Here is a 19,478-nt window from a genome sequence, read left to right as displayed (position 1 = left end):
TCCGCGGCCTCCTGCCATCGATCGGCTCGGCTCGGCTCGGCAGCGCCCTGCAGCCGAGCTCTGTGATGGCGCCCCCTTGCGGCCGCGGCAGACGCTGCTGTGCCGGGCGCGAGGGGCGGGGGCTTGGACGGGGGCGGGGGCAGTGGGCGAGCCCGGCGGAACGGAGAGGAGGGGTCCGGCCACACCCGGCAGCGGAAGAAGGGCGGGGTGTCGAGGTTCGCTTCGGGTCCGGCGCCGCGGTGTCCTCCCGTGAAACTTGGCCCGGCTCCGCCTGCCCGCTGTCCGTGCGGGGCTGCCGCTCGGCGCCCGGTGCGGGAGTTGCAGAGGCGGAGTGCGGAGGGAGGAGTGGCTTCGCGGGAGGTGGATGCGGATCCGAGCGGAGCGGGTAGGGCGGCGGGTCGGGTCGGGTCCCGTCCCCTCGCTGCGGCGGTGGTGAGTCCGTGCGGGCGTTCGGTGCGTGCCGGTACCCGTCGGTACCCGTCCCGGGGCGGTGGTTCTGCGTTTCTGCTCTCGGCTCTGCCCGTGACGGCGGAGTTTGAGCCGCTCGGAGCCCTGTGGGTCCGCGTCGTGCGTCACTGTTGGCGTTCCTTAATCGCTCGCGGAGTTCTGTCCCGCGGGGCGTTCCGGCAGAGCGCTCACTGAGCGGCGTTCTCCGGACACGTGTGTCGCGTTCGGGGAATTTGCCGCCGTGAAACTGCTCGGAAACGATGAGTGAGCTTTTCCTGAAACGCAGATTTCGTTCTTTAACAGCTATTCCTGGTGTGTGCGTATTCAGAGAGCTTAGGGCCAATTTATGATAGTCATAAAACCGGCTAGCAGAATCGATGGACCAGCGTGAGCAGCTCCAGGAGCTGAGCCCCAGTTCCTTTCCTGCCGGAGTTTCCCTGGCTGTGTTCCATGATGAGTTTCCGCCATGCTCGGTTTCGTGGGCGAGTTTGAGTGACGCGTGTGTAAAAAACAGCACGGAACTAAATATGTGCGAGAGCTGAGCTCCCACCGACAGCCTGCGTGGATTCCCTGTTTGTCAAGGAGGCACACGGGTTGGTTATCTCCCCCCACGCAGTGGCCAAGTGATGTTTTCAATGCTGCTGATCAGGAAGCTGGCTGGAAAAGGTGGGTTTCACTCACAGAATGAAGGTTGAGGTTGGCCAGGACTTCTGGGTTCATCTGGTACACCCCACTTCATCAGGGCTGCCCAGAGCAGAGTGCCCAGCCCTATGTCCCTTTTGGAGATCTCCAAAAGACAGAAACTTCACAGCCTCTCTCAGTTCCTTTCCTAGAGCTTAAAATCGGATTTACTGTACTGTAAGTTATAGGGTAGCACTGCATTCTGCTCCAAGTTGTTCTGGGCTTCCCACTTGAAGAAAGGCAGGGATCTCCTGCAGACAAGCTGGCAGAGGACCAGGGGGTTGATGAGGGCCTGGGGTATCTCCAGTACTGAGGGAGGGCTGGGAGACCTGGGGCTGTTCAGCTTGGGGAAGAAAAGGCTGACGAGGGATCTCATCAGTGTTTATGAACACCTGAAGTCCAGGAATCAAGTCAGTGGGAGTGGTCTCCTTTCAGTGGTGTGCAGCAATAGAACACAGGGCAATGGGCACAAACTGGAACACAAGAATTTGCATACTAACACAAGGAAGAACTTCTCATCTGTCGGAGTGACGGAGCACTGGAGCATGTTGCCCAGAGAGGTGGTGGATTCTGATCTGGAGATGCTCAAGACCCACCTGGATGTCTATGTGTGACCTGCTGTAGGAACTGCTTTAGCAGGGGTTGGGCTTGATGGTCTCCAGAGGTCCCTTCCAACCCCACAACTCTGTGACTTGGCGTTCCATTCAGGTGTCCATACTCAGCACTCTCCACAGCTTCTGCTGCTCTGAGCTGGAAGATCCCTAAAACTGTCTTAGTGCTTTATTTTGCAGTTTTTCAAATTATGATCAAGCACTGTGTTCATTTTAGGTGATAAATGATGCACTGTTTTGCTCTTTGTTTTCTTCTATCATCTCCATTACACCTTTCCCCTAGATCCATCTCAGCTCCTGAGTTACTTAGCTATGGAGTTAAGCCCAGCCACTGTGGGCTTTCCCTCTGAGCAGGGGTTTGACCCACTGCATTCAGCTTCCTGCTCTGGGTTGCAGGTTGGGTTGCAAGGTTTTGTCTTTCCCATTGGTTGCAGTTGGACTTGATGATCTTGAAGGTCTTCTCCAATCTGAGCAATTCTGTGGTTCTATGATAAGAAAATATATTGGAATGCAGAACCTCCAGCTGAATTCAAACATCTGGGGCACGTGCTTCTCACCACGTGTTGCATTTGATGTCACATTGCATGTCCAAGAGCTGATGTTTGGAGTTATATTTCTGTGGCTCTGCTGCTTTGTATTGGCATGTAGAAAATATCATTTGGTTCCAAATTTTCTTTTTGTTTCACATTTTTATACAAAACCAGGTGATGAACGTTGCTTTGTATTGTTGATCTCATGCTGGCAGCAATGATGGCCTGCATATTAAACCAAGAGGAATAAGACAGGCTTTGCTTTAATAAATTTAAAACTAAAGGGTGGCTCTGTCCAACAGCAGCAAAAGTAAATTGAGCAGCCTTAGGTCGAAATGACTATCATTGGTCGTTTGGGGTGCACACCCTTTGAGCACAAGCTTTGCAAATTACACCTGTAGATTAAAGATGATCCTAATTTACTTAAAGGCCTACAGCTGAAATTACTGCTTTTCTAGATATTAAATGAAATCTTTTCAATCACATCTTTTTTTCTCCTTCTTTTTTTTCTTTTCCTTCTCCCTCTGTAGACAGGGATGATTTGATCTGCTGATTCCAGCACAGAAGCCAACAGATGAAGCTGCTTCCAGCCCCACTGCAAATCTTTTATAGTTTTTAGGAAAGTCACTTAAACTTCTTACACCTTATTTCCTCATATATACTGAGATCGATAGGTTTGCTGTGTACTTGGTATTCTCTGTATGTGTTACATATGTTATGAAGGTTGACCTTTTTATGTCATTATCTGACATAAAATCTTAAGAGCTTGCAGGTGTTGAAAGGTCACTTCTGAATTTTCTCCTTTTGTGTTGACTTTATAGTCTGTTTTGTTACTGTTTCATCAAAGCTGAGGGTTCCATTTTTATCAACATACACAGAGTGTTTTTCCTACAAGGGAAGGACTTCTTTTGCTGCCATCTGTGGATTCGTGTATGCTTATGTGATACAGGATTCTTTGCCAGAGTTTTAAGGGTTTCTTATTACTTGACAATGGATTGGAAGGCAAACGTCTTCTCCTGAAAAGGACGGGAGGAAGAGCAGAACAATGTCTTGTGCTGCATTTGTCTGCTCTTTATTTCTTCTTCCAAGCAGCTGCAAAACCATCTGTATTCTTTTCCAAAATGTTATTGCTGTACTCAGCCACGTTTTCTGTTCCCAAATGTGAAAAGATCTGCTCTTAAGTAATAGCTTTCTTGAGCATTTATGGGAAGCTTACTTTTGAAGCTGGTCGTGTTTTACTGGATGAGCAGTAGTTGCTGCCAATAAGATCTCAAAACAGTTTCCATTCTCATGTTCTGTTTTAACTCAGTGTTCTTATCTCTGAACCTGTAAGAATGAAAGCTTCTGAAGCTTGTTTTAAAGAGTGATCAATTACACTTGTGGGAATAGAAGCACAGTACCTCTTCTGATCAGCACTGCCAGTTGGGTTATGAGCTGGTTATCGCAGGGCTGACTTGCGTACCAAAGCAGTGATTCACTGTAAAGTACTCGTACTGTTATGTTGAAGAAATCAGTGTTTTGTTGGCATTGCCTCCCTGCGTTTATTCAGGCTGACAGCAAGCAGAAAGCAGCTGCACTTCAGTATCCTCCCAGTTTTTGAGATGAGTTATTTGAGGGAATGTGGCTTTGGTAGCACGCCTTGGGCTCTGCGTTCTTAGATGTATATGGCATTCACATGCATGCTTCCAAAAGGTCATTAAGTAGTGTCTCAGCTAATTACTTTAAAAGGTTATGCCACAGCAGGGTTTCCTTGCGCTTTCTGCACTTCTAGCTCATTCTTATTAGCTTTATTCCCCCGCACTTCTCTCAGAGCAGATTTCTGGGGGGATTGGGCATTGCAGGGATACGAATCCTAACATCTAGCAAAGCAGCAGAGAAGAACTGTGCCCTTACTTTAATTGGGACTGATGTAAGCTTATATTATTGTCATCTTGTTGCAGAATCTCAGCACAGCTCACTGTTCTGAGCCCAGAGAGTGAAAATGATGGCAAGATTCCCCGTGCTGCATACCCTGTGGATCCTTCTCTTTTCATATGCAACAATGGAAGGTACATCTATCGATGTTCTTAAATTATTATACTTAAGCTTTCCTAACAGTATTTTCTCCCAACTAGGAATAGCTAGCAGGCAGCACTGTTAATGTTAAATAGTATAAAATCTGCAACCTCAAGTGCTAGAAATATCCATGTAGTAAAGTCTTAGACCTCTTTGCTTTTTTGACCATCTCCATGTAGGCAAGAAAAAAATACAGGAATTTGCAGTAAGGAGAAACTGAGGTTAGGAAAGTCAGTTCTCTGCTTCCCCGTTGTCTGATCTATTCTGAGCACTGTGTTGCAAACAGGATGCGTGGCAGTGACCCACCAACATCTGTAGAAATCTCATAGGAATCTCTTGTTTGTTTTTGTAGCTGCCACTGCTTGCCTTGTGCACTCACCAGCAGCAGACCTGCAGAGACCTATGGGGGACAAAAGCAGTAGTGTCTAGATCTGCCACCAATGGGCATCTGTCAGTCTGTGTTCTCCAAAGTTGGAAGACTGAGTTGGCTGAATTTGAACAGCTTTGAGGACACTGTCAGACGTGGTGTGCCCTGCCTTGTGCCTGTGCAGGGACAGCATGTGGTGTCGTGTGCGTTCTTCACTACACCTCTATTGCTCTGGCAAGGTGTGTGGCTGCATGAAGCCTTAATGCTGCTTGTTAGTTAATGGCTACTTTCTGAAGTTCATAATAGAGAGAAGTTCATGATGAAGGTAACTTAGGAAGCCCTGTTTTTCTGATGGTGCACCTTGATACTTTGGAAAATGAGTCTTGCATTTTACTTTCTGTAGCTTTTAAGTTGTGTCACGAAAATCTACAGGGTTTTTTGGTGTTAGCGCGTGCGCTGGTTTTAAAAAGCCAACCAAAATAGTTAAGATAAAAAATAGCCTGTCCAAAAAACAAGATTTCTTAGCAATTTTCTTATATGCAATGAGTTCAGACATGCTCCTAGTGCTGGGGGGGAAATCTTTCAGTTTGAATTAATGAGAAGAATGAAGGTTTGTGAGAGTACATCTTCTATGTCATCTCATCTGGGTAGATTTGCCCTAAGTTATCGAGGTTTAATTTCACAGGTGTCCACCTCCCTGATTAATGGATATTTTAAGTTCTTTCATCATGATATTCCAGTTGAGGATTAAAAAAGAAATCCAGTGTTTCTGTTCCCTTTTCTAAGTCTGTGAACTGAAAACGAATTCTTTACGGAATGTGGGAATGTAGTTGCTAAAGGAAATTCTCAGAAATGAATCTTTTTAAAAAAGGAACTTTGTACCAGAGATGAAAAAAGGGGGAAAGGTCACAGGAAGAGAGTACAGAAAATAACCCAGAGTGCTGGGAATCCATGAGGACCCTGGAAGGCAAGATAAAGCTGCTGATCAGCTTAATGCAGCAGGAAGAGCTTCATTTAATTCAGGTGTTCTTGAAAGTGAAATGTAAAGTTTCCATATGTTAATGATAAAATTCATCTTTAAAGGGATTAGAATGTTAGTATTACTTCAAGATTTCTGAAAGAGAAAGTAAGACAGAAACAGTAAAAGTATATAGGGCAACAAACCATAAACAGGAGCAGAGTAAATAGTGGTTCTTGTTTGAAAGAAATGAGCAGTGTTACTATTGTAGCAGTGCAGATGCTGAGTCTTCAACTTGCTGCAGTTGGAATTGTTTTTGCTTTTGTCTCACTGGTGCGCACGTTTGGTGTTTTTTGTTGTTTGTTTTCCTTTGGTTTTGTTTGTCTTTGAAGAACTGTGGGCCATTCAGAACAAGAGGGAGCAAATGCGGTGCTGCCACACAGAGAGGATCTGAGTGATAGCTCTCATAGATTAGTAACGAGGGCAAGATATTTATCTTGTGAAAAACACTTTCTAAATACTGAACAACAATGAAACCACAAGCTGCAACCAGCAGCTGTAGGCTTATACCAGTCGATGTATCAGACAACTTCTACCGTGATTTTCATTAACAATATGAATGGTTCTTTGGCAGTGTTGTATGTCCTCATTTGTGTAAGTGAGCTTCATTAACATTTGAGTTCACTCAAGTGATCCAGGACTCCTTGTTAATGAAGTTTTATGGGAGGCTGTGTAGAAAGGCAAATGAAAGTGATGCACGTTTGAAATGAGACCACATGCTGGCAGTGGTAAATGATTGTTTCTTTGAGTCGGGTTTTTATTGAAGTGCCACAGGATGCAGTGGTAAATCCTGCTGTATGTTGTATTGGTGCACCCCAAAGGGGAACTGGCCATCACAGGTTTTGCATTTGCAGATAGTGTACTGTATCAAAGTGCATGAGTTGTATCAGAAAACGTGATATAAAGGAACCACAGAAAAGGAGAAACATGGGAGGAATAGAACCAAAGTAAGGTACTTACGAAAAGATTTTGCTTTGGAGGAATGATCTGAAACAGGCACCAGTGAAGTAAGCCCTGCAGTAGCTGAAGGGCCTTACAGGATGTGAATTGTTGACAACTAGTCTTAAATTTGCAATGTAAATGATGAGAATGGAGAGTTAGTAATGTGCTAGGCCGCAGAAATGTTTACTTACTGCAGAGAAACCAAATTATTCATCAATATGGCCCTTGTATAATTGCCAACAGAAAGCTTCTGGCAGGGTAAGTAAAGAAATTCCAAGAAAAATCCTAACTAAAAGGATTCTGAAAACCAACCAAAGCTACTCTAAGTTTTAATGGGAGAATTGAGGGAGAGAAGAGAAAGATTTGCAGTGAGGAGCTGCTCAAGGGAGGCAGAAGGTATGAGCTTAGGGAGCTTAAAGCAGTTGTAGGTAAAACACAAGTTCAGGCGTGTAGGCAGTGAGCTTGGTCTGACTGTTGTCTGCGTTTTGCCTTTTGAATTTAATTTTTATAAAATGTTACTGGTTAGTTCAATTTATTCTTCTGATTTTCATGCATCTCATTACGTGCTGCTTCTCCCCAGTTATGGCTACAGAACACATACAGGAATTTGCATGCTTTACTGACTATGCCGAAAAGCTGATTTGTCACTGGAAGGTGCCTGCACAGCTGAACTGCTCCCAAGAGTTCCTGCTCTACTACAGGAAGGAATTTTTTCCTCCCGAGTGAGTGCTTAATGAGACTTTCCTTTGTTGTCATTGGAACTTTATATATTCTATAGCCATTACCAGCTTTGATTCCATCCCTTTGTCATGAGTGCCTGGGACAAGGCGTAGTCAGGGCTGTCCTCATTGCCAGGAAGATGTGTCCTGCAATTAACATTATGCTGTAGTGTATGGGAACTGCTGAATCACAGCCTGAATCTCAGATCGACCACCTGAGGTGAGCCATGAGTCAGCCCTGGGAGCACAGGTGAAGACAATTCTCCTGTGCTATTGGAAGGGGGTGGAGCCTGGCTGCACCTCTGCTAGACCCCATTTAAGAGCTGACTGCCAGTGGGGAAGGATCCCTTTTGGAGATCACTCCTCTTGGAGTCTTCTCAGCTAGCCCAGGACAAGGGTAAGCTTTCCATCCATTCTTCTTTAGCATGATAACCTGTTTAGCCTAACTTTTCTGTATATTTCTTAATTATAACATCTGTATACTCATTGGTGACACATCTGCTCAGTAGACTCCTTTACAAACTTCTCTGCATTCTTGGTACGTAGCATTTGTCAAGTAGTGCTTGCAGAAACAGGAGTGTTCTCATCAGTGCCCTGAGCCTTCATTTTGTGAGAAACCACGCATGATTTACCAGGCTGTAGCACACAGTGCGCCTCATTGTTCACAGCTGTTTGCTGCCTTCTGCAGCAGAGGCAGTGTTCCTGCCATCCCCGACAGAGGAAGACAAATCTGAGCTTTCCTCTTCCTCTCCATGTGATTTCTCCAGAGAGACTTCTGAGTAATCTTGCTTTGTATGCTGCAATAAAACTGTGCCTGGAGTAGTAGGGCATCAGTCTGCTCCTTCAGAAGGGGAGTGTGGTGAAGGCTGCTTTCAGGGTTAACTTTTCTAGATCATTTCTTAGCATTTCATTAGCGCAGCATTAAGGGGTTTGGGAGTTGAGAGGGACTTGGGTTTGTTTTGGATTTGTTTGGACTAAATTTTTCTACAAACTGAACTTGCCTGTATCAGATTTGACTGGCTCCACACACTGGTAAGCTTGGTTCCACACTTTCAAGAAATAGCATGCCATGCTATGTGAACAATCATAATTTTCTACCTGTTTTTCAGAAATGTATGTGTCCCTGAGAACGCAGAAGAGAGTTTTATGTGCACTTGCACAATATATCCTGATTATTTTGTATCTGGTCTCACCTATATCCTAGCTCTACAGTTCAATGGCACCAATATGTGGAATTCCAGTGTTACACCAGCCCAAGTTGGTAAGAAACTGTTTATTTTGTCACTAGAACATTTAGTTTCAGGCTTTGCAACTCTAGCTGACTCCCCATTAATGCTACCAGAAGAGTTTTTTTCTTAGTAGATGTGAGAACATGACATTTGTAATGCTGGCCTAAATGAGAAGCATGTTTGGCTTAGAAACCTGATTCTGGAGTAGATTCTTAAGGAAAGAATACAAGAAATGGGGCAAGCAGAATGGTTTTTCCTCTAGCTTTACCATCTCAGCTTCCAGCCATCTACAATTTGGGGACTTAAGTGTGCATTTAGAGAACTTCACTTGTTGCTGTAGAATTCAAGGATGAAGAGGAAGACGCTACTTCCAGTTCTTAGAACAGTAAGCTCTCCCTATTGAAATTCTTTCATTCCTGTCTCTGTTATCCTCTGATAAAAAGTTAATGACCCTGCTCTTTCACAGGACAAAGCATAGATACAGTTCCTATTTCTCTGTCAGCACCTAGTTTGTTTAAACTAATAAGAGTTTGTAACACTGTCTCGCCTCAAAGACTCAGAAATCATTCATGTGCCTTGGGCAGACATTCATCTATAATGATGATCTGATTTATTTCCTACCTGATGTCACTGAGACTCAGCAGCAGAATAAGCAGGAGGCTGCATCAGTTTCTAAGACACGGGTAGGCAGGACAGTCTGAATGCAGGGTGGTCAGAAACTGTATACCCAGCATATGGCACAGCATGTTATTGTGAGGGCATGGATTGTTACCACTTCTTCAGGTTGAAAGCTGCAATCAGTGCACCAAAAGTAGAGTTTGAAGTTTGCTCAGCCAGCCTGGGTTTTCAGTGGTTGTTGATGAACACCTCGCAGTTGTGCTGTTTTGGCCTCCTTGCAGAGCTTAGTGAAAGGGGCTGAAATGCATTGACTCTGACATTTTGGCTTCTGATGAATGTTTTTTTGTCTCTGCTTCTTTACTTCAACACTTCTACATTTTCACGTTCTCCTTAATTGTATTTTTTTTTAATGTGCAGTTAAGCCCAGGCCTCCCAAAAATCTTGCTGTTGAGAAAGCTGAAAATGGTAATTTCAATTTGAGCTGGGAGGAGAGCTATGCTGCTTCATCCATGCTTTTTGGACAGCCAGTCATCTATGAAGTAAAATACTGGAGCAAGCAGCGCCCAGGAGAGGTAAGAGACAGCTGGCCTCATTTTCTATCTCTGGAGCTTCAAGGTCTAAATATCCTGAAGGACTTTGAAATTGTTTCATGAACAATGGTGTAAGGGCCAGCAAGGGTGAGCCCCATGGTGTTCCTGAGCGTGCACTTTCTGTTGGTGTCAGTCCCAAGTCGGTTCAAACAAGGCCTTAAAGGAGTGAAACCTTCCTGACTAGCACCCCAAAGGACCAGCTGCTCACAGTAGGCAGGACGGAGACTGAAAATACAGTGCTTCTGTTACATCTGAAGCTGGAGGCAGTTTGTGACACTGTGGAGCATTTGAGGCATTTCAAGCGCCCTCCTGATCTCTGCAGCATTTCAGAGCAGGGCTTATTCTGCCCCAGGAAAAACATGTGTGATGGCATGTCACAGATATGACCCTTTTGTGACAGCACGATACAACAGCATGTAGCAGATAATTTGCACAGTCATTCACTTGCTCATTTATGAGAAGTCACAGCAATGTACAACACAGTTGGCATCTAATTAGTGCCACAAGCCCTAATCCCCATAAGAAAATCAGTGAACTCTTACTGTCTTACCTTCTTTTCAGGTTACTGTGACATCAATTAACTACCAGGCCAAAAGCTTTGAAATTACTGCAAGCTCCTTGCAGAGAGGCTATGATTACATCGCAAGTATACGGTGTAACTATACAGACTACCCAGTCTACTGGAGTGACTGGAGTGATGGAGTTGAATTTCACTGTGGTAAGTATTATAGCTAATCACAGCCTGGTAGAAGCAGAGACATTTAAACTTAAAAAATAATAATAAAAGCAAGTGGATATAAATGAGTAAGAGAGAATGAAGTGGAAGTAGCTCTCAATTTTCCATTAGAGGGGTGAGGCTCTAAAAATAATATTTCTTAAGAGCAGCACAGAGGGTGAGAGCACAGCTGCACTACAGTTCTGTTCCAGGGACTGAGATGGGTTTGTTTCTGAGGGTGGACAAATGGCTTCACAGTACACGTGGCTATCCCAGTTCCTACCTCACTGACAGTAGGTAACTGAAGGATCTGCACTGGCCTTTAGATGTGATACATGCCATTGCCACTGGTTCTGCTGTTGATCTGCAAAGGCTTTATTTTACATCCTCTAAAGTAGCATTTTTTGGTGACGGATTTGGTATTGTCGGTATGTGTATATATACGTATGTAAATATATCTATTTAACAGATTATCAAGTGACATCTGAAGACATTCTGCATATGGCTGTTCCTATATCTTGCATCCTGATCATGGGAGTAGCTGTAACTTGCTATTTCTGTTTTACCAAGTAGGTATCATACTGCTCATGGGTTTTAGAGACTAGCACTTTGCACAGATGCCAGTATTGCCATTGTTTAACTGAACACTTAGTAGTATGGGATTTTCCTTTGTAACTTTAACTCAAACTCTGTGAGCAAACATCTTTTAAACATCAATCTGCTGCACTCTGTCATTTTCTGAAAAGATAATTGAGTATTTTTTACTAATCTCACTAGAATGGTCTTATTACAGCACTAAAATAGGCTGCATTTATGGGTCTGTTAGCTTTGAATCCCAATCTTTGCTGGAGTTCCAGTAATGATGGTTAAATATGTGCATTTCTTTTTACATTTTTAGTGGCAATATGAAAGTGGGAGCCTATCTGTTTCACACGTCACTTTAAGGACAATTGGAAGAACTTGTGACTGTGGTTGTGTAGAGCAGTCATATGAATCAAAGTTAGTGCAGATATGTTTATGAAAAGCAGCTTTTGGAGATGTGCAGAACAAGCACTTCCTTCTATGCTCTTCTCTCCTTAGCAATCTGTACTGCAGCAGCAGGAAGCATGCTGATCAAGCCAAAATTCAGTTAAAGCAAACAGTTTTTATTCTTGCCTTACAGAATGAAGAAGGAATGGTGGGATCAAATCCCAAACCCTGCAAAGAGCCATTTGGTTGTAAAAAATGTCAAGGTAATGTAAGGGCTTTGCAAAATATACCTTTTCCTGATCACCAGGAATAGAATATGGAATGTGGGAAATACTAAACATATTTTGTGTGTCCTAACACTTCTGTTTTATCAGTTTTCAGTCTTGAACTATATTGATGAAATGAAGTTCCCTTTCTATGATTCAAAGCCAAGTCATGTGGAAAAGCAAATGTAAGTAAGATAAATAGGGTGAGGGGAGAACCTCAGCTTCACAGCATGACATTTTTCTATTACATAAACATTTCTGTCTTTCTTATTTCCAAAAACAGAAGTTGCAAAAACTGTCAGGCTCAAAGTTTGTCAAGCCAGAACTTCAAGGAAAAAGATAACATCAGGAACATTGAGAAATCTTGCAGTTGCTGCAGCAAGCCTGGAGTGTGGTTTCCAAAAGGCATTAATGCAGTTTTAACCCCTGAGACTGTTCTTGTTGAAGAGTCTGTGGAAATCTGTGAACGTTTAACAGACGTTGAGGCTGAGAACCAGGAAAAGACCAGCGACCAGATCACCGTATTTGAGCCTTGTGAGAGCAGTGTCAGCATGCTGAGGGAGCACGCTGAACACAATGATGCACTAGCTAACATGTTCATGGAGCTCTTGGCAGATGAAAAAAGCATGCAAGATGATAAAGATCCAGACATCATTACAAGTGAAATCTTTCAGAAACTTGAGTCAGAAAATCTTTCTCAAAAAAATCTAGTAGAAAGTGCTGTCCGGAGTCAGCAGTCAGATGGTTCTCACAGAGACTCTCCTTTTACTGAAGCCTCTCAGGATGAGTATAATTGCAGTACAACCAGCAGGAAGTCTGCACAATCAGAAGAATCCTTTGAATCTGGCTATCGGAGCTCCAGCACAAATTCTGCTTCTCTGGATGCAAGAGAGAGTCCCTGTAAGCTTCAACAAAACCTTTTGACGTGCAGATCTGAAAGTCAGCGTGACTCTTCTGTGCTTATTTGGGAATCTCTAAATAAACCAGCCTTTGACAGAATAAGCAGCTCAGTATACAAGGGCTTTGACACCCTCATATCTCCATCTGTGGAGCCCTGTGGCTCTGCATACAAGAGCTTTCATGCTGTAATGTCTCCATCTGTGGAGCCCTGTGGCTCTGCATACAAAAGCTTTCATGCTGTAATGTCTCCATGTATGGAGTCCTGTGGCTCTGCATACAAGAGCTTGGACACCCTTGCGTCTCCATCTGTGGAGCCCTGTAGCTCTGCATACAAGAGCTTTGATGCCTTAATGTCTCAGTCTTTGGCTAGCAGTAGTTTGAATATGCACTTTGAAAATATGTGCTTGTTGCCATCTTTAACCCAATCTTCAGAGGCACGTGTGAATGATGGAGTTCCAGCTTTCCTACCAGAGGAAGAAATTCATAAGCAGGCAGTGTATCAAAATCTTCAAAAGGAAGGCAGCGTGCTTTCTTGCCCTGCTGGACCTCAGCCATCTGGTTATAAGTCTTTTGATGCTGCAGTTAAATGTAGTGGTGCACACTTTGACAGTAGCAGTGAGTTTATCTCAAAGTCACTGTACGAACCCTTAGTTCATCTTTTGTACAACAGCCTGGAAGAAACACCTCCAGATAACATAACCCATGAGCCTGATGGCCGTGAGTGTTTGATTGTACAGGACTTTGATTCTGGCATTGCCCCGGATGCAGGCTCTAGTGAGAAAGTTGCATGCAGTAGTGATGACAGCCTTTCGATTGTCAGCTCTCATGAGCTGTTGAGTGATAACAAAGATGAAAACACCAGCAGAGACAAACAGCTGTTGCATTTCTTGGAGCTGAACTGTCAAGATTTTAATGGAGAGAGAGCTATAAAGGGAACAAAACATAATGACTTGAACTGTTGTGGTGAAGGAGTGCCAGGGGGCAGCAGTGACAGAATAAGTACTGACTTCCAGTGTGCCCCACGCAACCATTTGAGGATGTTTGGAAACTCAGAGGAAAATAAAGAGGTGGCAAACAGAAGGTGTAGTTGCTCAGCAGCAAACTTACCTGATGAATTGCTGGATGGCATGGAGCTAACTCTAAAAACTGCAGAAGAGCCTCTGGAGCTCTTGGTCTCAGACAAGTCAGCTGCTGTTTGTGCAGATAACCCTCATCTTTCTGATTCTCGCACCACTCACAATGAGAGTTCTGGACTGGCACCTGCAGTTAGAAAAAGATCATCAGAACTATTAATGGAAAACAACAGGAAGAATGAGAAAAAAGTTGAATTTCTACAGGCTCTTGCCCAGGAGGACAGCTGTTACATGAAGGTTGCCTAGCCGTGTTTACCAGGACAGCCAAACCAACCTTTGGAAAAAAAGAAAACTGTAAGGCAAACTGATAAAGTGCTTTGTTATTCCAATCTTGCCTACAGTGATGGTTACTACAATTCAGACATAGATTTGCTGGGTTGTAATGCTCATGCTTGCTGCTGGACTGGCAGCTGGTATATGAGGCAGACCCCTGGGTACAGAAGGGGCTAGCAGCTAACACACAGAGCTACTGCACTCTCAAGGAGGCAAAGCCAGTGTTAAGGCTTCTCTGGTGGTGGTTGTTCTCTGCAAGTGAGCAGGAGATGCATCAAGTTGGCATTCTTATTCAGCATGTCTCCTGTGCTTGTTGCTGTGGTTCTGTATGTTGCTTGGGAAGCAAGCGAGGTGATTCAACTGTGCTGATGCACCTGGAGGTGAGATAGAATCATAGAATGGTTTGGGTTGGAAGGGACCTTGAAGAGGAAGTGGCTGACTTGCACAGATTGCGTTGCACGTTCAAATACTTATTTGCTGGGATGTCCTGTGTCCGTGGCACCAGAATGTGGTATGTTTCTGTATTTGCTCAATTGAGATATGAAATAAATATTACCATCATTTGGTCTAAAGAAATTATTTTATTGATGCTCAGTTTATTATTTTGGAAGTAAACAGATATTTTATACTTACACTGTTGTAAATAGAATCGCGTGTTTCTAAATTAGTTTCTCTGCAAGTTTTCTGGTTTGTGGTTAGACTGTGTAAGCTCATGGATTGTTCCTTCGCTGCTGCTTTTTGTCCAGTCACAATGGAAACCATGCCTGCTGCTTTTAAGCTCTGGTTGGGCAGCTATTCCAGAAGTCATACTCATGATTCTGAATTTCGCTAGGGCATTATTATGTATTTTGGTACTGTAAATTCCACCTCAGTATGCTGGCAGCAGCACAAAATAATTAAGGGCTGTTATTTTATATGCATAGAAATACATATGTAACTATTTAGAAAACCCTGTTGCCAGTCATGAAGAGGGAAAGATAACAGGTGGCTGCTACACAGGAACTCATTTGACACATTTTGTAAGATTTGTGTCCAGCTACACTTCAAATTCCAGGTTGGCTCAGCAGCAGAGGTGTTCGTACATCACTCTCGGAGCAGTAAAAAGTGGTATATAAGCCCAGAAAGGAGACTCAGAGTGAAGTGTCTGTATTTGCATGTGACGATTAACATGTGTGGTGGAGCCAAATGAAGCGCTGATGAACATGGTAATCATTCTTTTTTTAATTAAAACTATGAGGATGAATTGTACTGTGAGGTTGCGGGGCATGAGAGTGAAGAGGCTTTGCAGGACTCTAAGCAAACTCACTAAAATGGTGGGATGAAAACGTGCACAAAGGCCACAATCTGCCTCCTGATTAAGATGACTCACTTCCCTAAATCCTAACAAATATTTAAGCAAAAGCCCCCAGTTATTGCAGCTACCCAGAATGGATTACTCACTGTTTGCGGTAGTGCTGCAGGGTGTGAAGGGAGGCATGGTGCTGTCAGTGCTGTTTTCTTCCCCTTCTGCCTGTGCTCTCATCCATGTGCTCTTGGGGATGCAGGAATGCCTGCATGTGGCTGGAACAGCCAAGAGAGCTCTGCTCATGCCAGCTTGGAGGCTGTTGGCTGCAGCAGTTCCTCTGCTGAGCCCCAGCTTTGTTTTCACTTTTTTTTTCCCCCAAACTTATTTATGTTTTCCCAACATAGCAGCACCCTCCGGTCTGCTCATTTCCGTTGGGAGATGTTGTGTTCTTGAGTACTCCAGCCCTCTGGTGAAATCAAACTGCATCCCTTTGGGAAGGAGGAGCCCTTTTCTCCTGCCTTGGCAGAACCCAGGACTGGTGTTTAAACATCAGGACTGTGTGCAGCCGTCCTGCCCACTCGCTGTGCTAAGGGAGGCACAGTATGTGTGTGACTCAAGTGTGATTTCAGCATTCCATCTCCCACTTCCTCCACTTCTGCAATCTATCATTTCAAATGATAAGTTTGAGGCTTAAGATTAAGATCTGCTGAGAGGGTGTGAGAGTTCTGACTTTCAGGACTTGCAGAATGTGTATGGGATCCTCCAACCTTTTTAGCTAGCAGATTGCTCCTATCAGGATGGAGAGCTGCCTCTTGCAGTTAAGTGTGTTTGCAGTCTTTCTCGGTTTGTTTTGTGAGACTGAAGTGCAAATGGAGACTTGTGCTGACTTTCAGCCATTCATTACTAACTCACAATTGTTCCACTTCCGTGTCATCCTTACCTGTTTGCATACCCAGAGTTGGCAGCCTGACTCACCATCCTGAGTGGGTGAAGCAGGTTCCTGAGAAAAGCAGCTGTATTCACAGTTCAGGAGGAACTTATTCTGATAAACTGTTTTTCCTCTGCAGTGAATGCTATGTGGGTTTTTTTTTCCTTCCTTCTAAGCATCTTTTAGCATCTTAGAAATAAGCAGCTGAACTGAGCAGTTGCATTCAAATTCCTATCGGTCAAGAGTTTGGTCACTGGAAAACACAGTAATCCCAAGAGGGGGGTGAGAGAAGTGTGGGTTGTGGGGTTAAACAGACCTGTGACATGTACCCAGGGCAGAGGCATGTTGTGAGCTTCTATAAGAGCTTGTGGCATCATCCTGCTATGGAACCTGTGTTGATCAAGCAGGGTGTAAGAACATATAAATGTTTATCCATCATGAGCTATAAACTTTATCAAAGAAAAACAAGTGCTGTTAGGTGTCACTTTCTGGCAGCAACGTGGCCAGAAGGTGAGAGAAGCAAATAAGGGGTTTGTGACTTGCCCTACCCTCCTTTCTAACCTCATCTCTGGCTGTGAAATTATTGTATGACATAACCCCTTAGTGGAAAGAGACTGAGAGGATGGTTTGCTTTCTCCTGACTATGCCTTTTCTTTAGGAAACTCCTTAGCATGACTTCTGGCAGTTTGTGCTCTGACAGAGATGCTTTTTTCCAATGTTTGTAAATTTATGTGCAGGTGCTTTCACATATAGTAGGTGGTTTGGGCTAATTCTCGGGGTACTGTGCCCATGCAATGCATGCATTTATGTATGTATGCACACATCACTTCCCCACCTTTGTAGGCTGAGTACCAGCTCTGCCACATGGTGATGTATCATGATCACATAATCTGGCATTTTATCTTTCTTTTCCCCTGTTATGACTGAGGCAGCCATCCCATGCTGTCAGATTTTCATTATTTGCAGCCACAGCACACAGCCTTCAAGGCCCCATCCAAGTTGTGGTGGCAGGGTCAGGAGCAAAGCCCAGCTCAGCCCTCACTGGCAGAGGAATGGGTCTAATGCGCCGGTGGAGTTCTCAGCTGCAGTGCTGTTGTCCTTACTGGTCTCTCAAAGTTCTTTATTGGATGAGCTGAGGATGCAATGGTGAGAGGAAACTTATGTCTCTGCTGTTATCTAGCTAAAATCTTTCCCCTGTTTCTCCCTTGTGCTGTCCTACTTCTGTCTGGTCCCTTCTATGACTTTCTACAGCACAGAATTTCCGTACGCCCTTATTTCACCTCATCAGCAAAACTTTAAGGTGAAAGAAAATTGACTGTAGCTTTGTAACGAGCAGTGCAGGGAACAGATTGCTGTGGCACATTTAGCTGCACGATGATGACATATTAGACTTCCCCCAGTCCAAGGGCTGTGACAGGTCTCCTAAGGAGCTCTTTGTCCGGTTCAGTGATGGATCAGCTGCTCCCATGCTCCTACCTGTGTTTGTCCCCTGCTGTGTAAGAGCAGTGCACTTGGAGCAGTGTGGTCAGAGGTAACTGAAGCAGTGACTAACATATTGCTGGGACTTTCCTACTTGCTGCTGTTTCCCCAGCTCTTAGACGTAGGGGAATTTGACACAAGCAGAAGATTGGGGTTGGCTGCTTCTCCCCAGCTCAGCCACTACTGGTTTCACTTGCAGTAAACCACCCACACAGCAGCAAAAATGTTAACAGGGTGAGGAAGCATTGGACTGCCTTCTGGGGGGGGGGGGGAAGAATTTCCACACCTGGCTCAGTGTCTTAATCAGCCCTTGTTCTTGTTTTAGTGCTATGGACAGCTGCTGTGAAAGCCAGCTCTGGGCTGGCTGTGGTTTGCCCTGAAATGAGCACTCCTGGCACTGTGAGCAGCCCACAGAGGTGCCAGGGAGATGGATCTGACAGGTTTGAGGTGTGCTGCATTCACTAACCAGTACATGTACCTGACAGGCTCTGGGCTTGGAGGTTATGTGGAGCTCTGCTCCTCAGCTGCCTGGTAGAGGGGCTCAGGGAGCAGAGGTTGCCCTGCAGCATTGCAAGGGAATTAACAGAGCTGTCCAGTGACTTGTTTCTGCCCCAGGGGCAGGAACTAGGATCCGTAGTTCAGCATTAGAGCCCTATTCTGAGCTGTGCTGGGCCTTTGCAACATATGCTACTGTTCTGAAACAACAGCAGTTCTTCCTGCTTCTGGTCAGACAGCCCCCGCTGTTCTTATAACTTGTCTTAAAGCCTCCAGCTGAGTTCCCCAGTGAGAAGGGCCAATGCAGTCACCTGCTGTCCTTTTTGTTTCTGTTTTGCATGTTATCTGCCATTGCTTCAATTTGCCACTCATAGCACATTCTGTTCCAACTTCTGCAAATGCACAGTGGCAGAATAAGCAATGTGGAAACTGGGCTGTGCACAGTTACTCTTCCTTGACTCCAGAACAGCAGCCAGGGGATGCAAGCAGCATCCTTGTTTGATCAACAACCATACCACAGCAAAAGCTGCTATCGAGCACAAAATCCCCCAGTCTCTACTCTTTGTAAGAACAGTGTTCAAACTCTTCTTCTTGCTGAGCAGTGTAAAAAAAATCTACCAGTGTTTGGGTGGATGCAGAAGTACTGATGTGAAATTATTTTGTTGTACTAGTCCCTGTGCTTCAGTGGAGCCAATAACTCCGCATTTCAGCCTTTTCAGTCTCAAGTAAAATGTGTGCTCCTTCTGTCACCTTACAGCTTCATAGCAAGCCACAGCTTCAAGCAATGAGGATGATTGCAGGAAGGCTCCAGTAAGCTCTATAGCTTTTCTATTCAGAAACGTAATTTTAATTTTTTGGAAACACTGGTTACTCCAGAACAGGCCATATTTGTTTCCAATGTTGTTAATAGATTCTAATATATTACTGGTCATAAACTGTCCATCCTCCATCCCCATCTTTTCTCCCCAGTGTATGGTATACCACTGCCAGCTGCACCAGGACGGTGTGTGCTATGGATTTAGGGGTGAGCTAGCAGTGCTTTTGGAGGTTGTGCACTGCCGTGCAGCCATCTCCAGCTCCTTGCTTGCACACCGAGGCAGCATAAAAGGTGAGCCATCAGCTTTTGCTTTGAAAGTGCTTCCACAAAAACAGGTTAAAAGCAGCTGGTATGTTTGCAGATCTATTTGAGGTGCCAAAAGCTGTGCAAGGTACACTCAGTTGCTAAACC

The 19,478-nt window shown here is 44.5% G+C and overlaps 1 protein-coding gene across 1 annotated transcript; it reads left to right on the top strand.

Annotated features, from left to right (window-relative positions):
* The first annotated feature begins 50 nt into the window (after positions 1-50).
* On the top strand, positions 51-14,639 carry IL4R (interleukin 4 receptor). The gene is made up of 10 exons (XM_052679757.1): positions 51-385; positions 4,210-4,317; positions 8,480-8,631; positions 9,635-9,789; positions 10,369-10,525; positions 10,992-11,091; positions 11,685-11,754; positions 11,866-11,942; positions 12,041-12,909; positions 12,964-14,639. The coding sequence occupies exons 1-10, from the start codon at positions 66-68 to the stop codon at positions 14,034-14,036; spliced, it is 3,081 nt and encodes a 1,026-aa protein (XP_052535717.1). The 5' UTR covers positions 51-65; the 3' UTR covers positions 14,037-14,639.
* Positions 14,640-19,478: the final 4,839 nt, after the last annotated feature.

Source organism: Tympanuchus pallidicinctus, unplaced genomic scaffold (genome assembly GCF_026119805.1).
Source record: "Tympanuchus pallidicinctus isolate F22 unplaced genomic scaffold, pur_lepc_1.0 scaffold18, whole genome shotgun sequence".
NCBI classification, from domain to species: Eukaryota; Metazoa; Chordata; class Aves; order Galliformes; family Phasianidae; genus Tympanuchus; species Tympanuchus pallidicinctus.
This window is presented reverse-complemented; position numbering and strand designations above follow the sequence as displayed.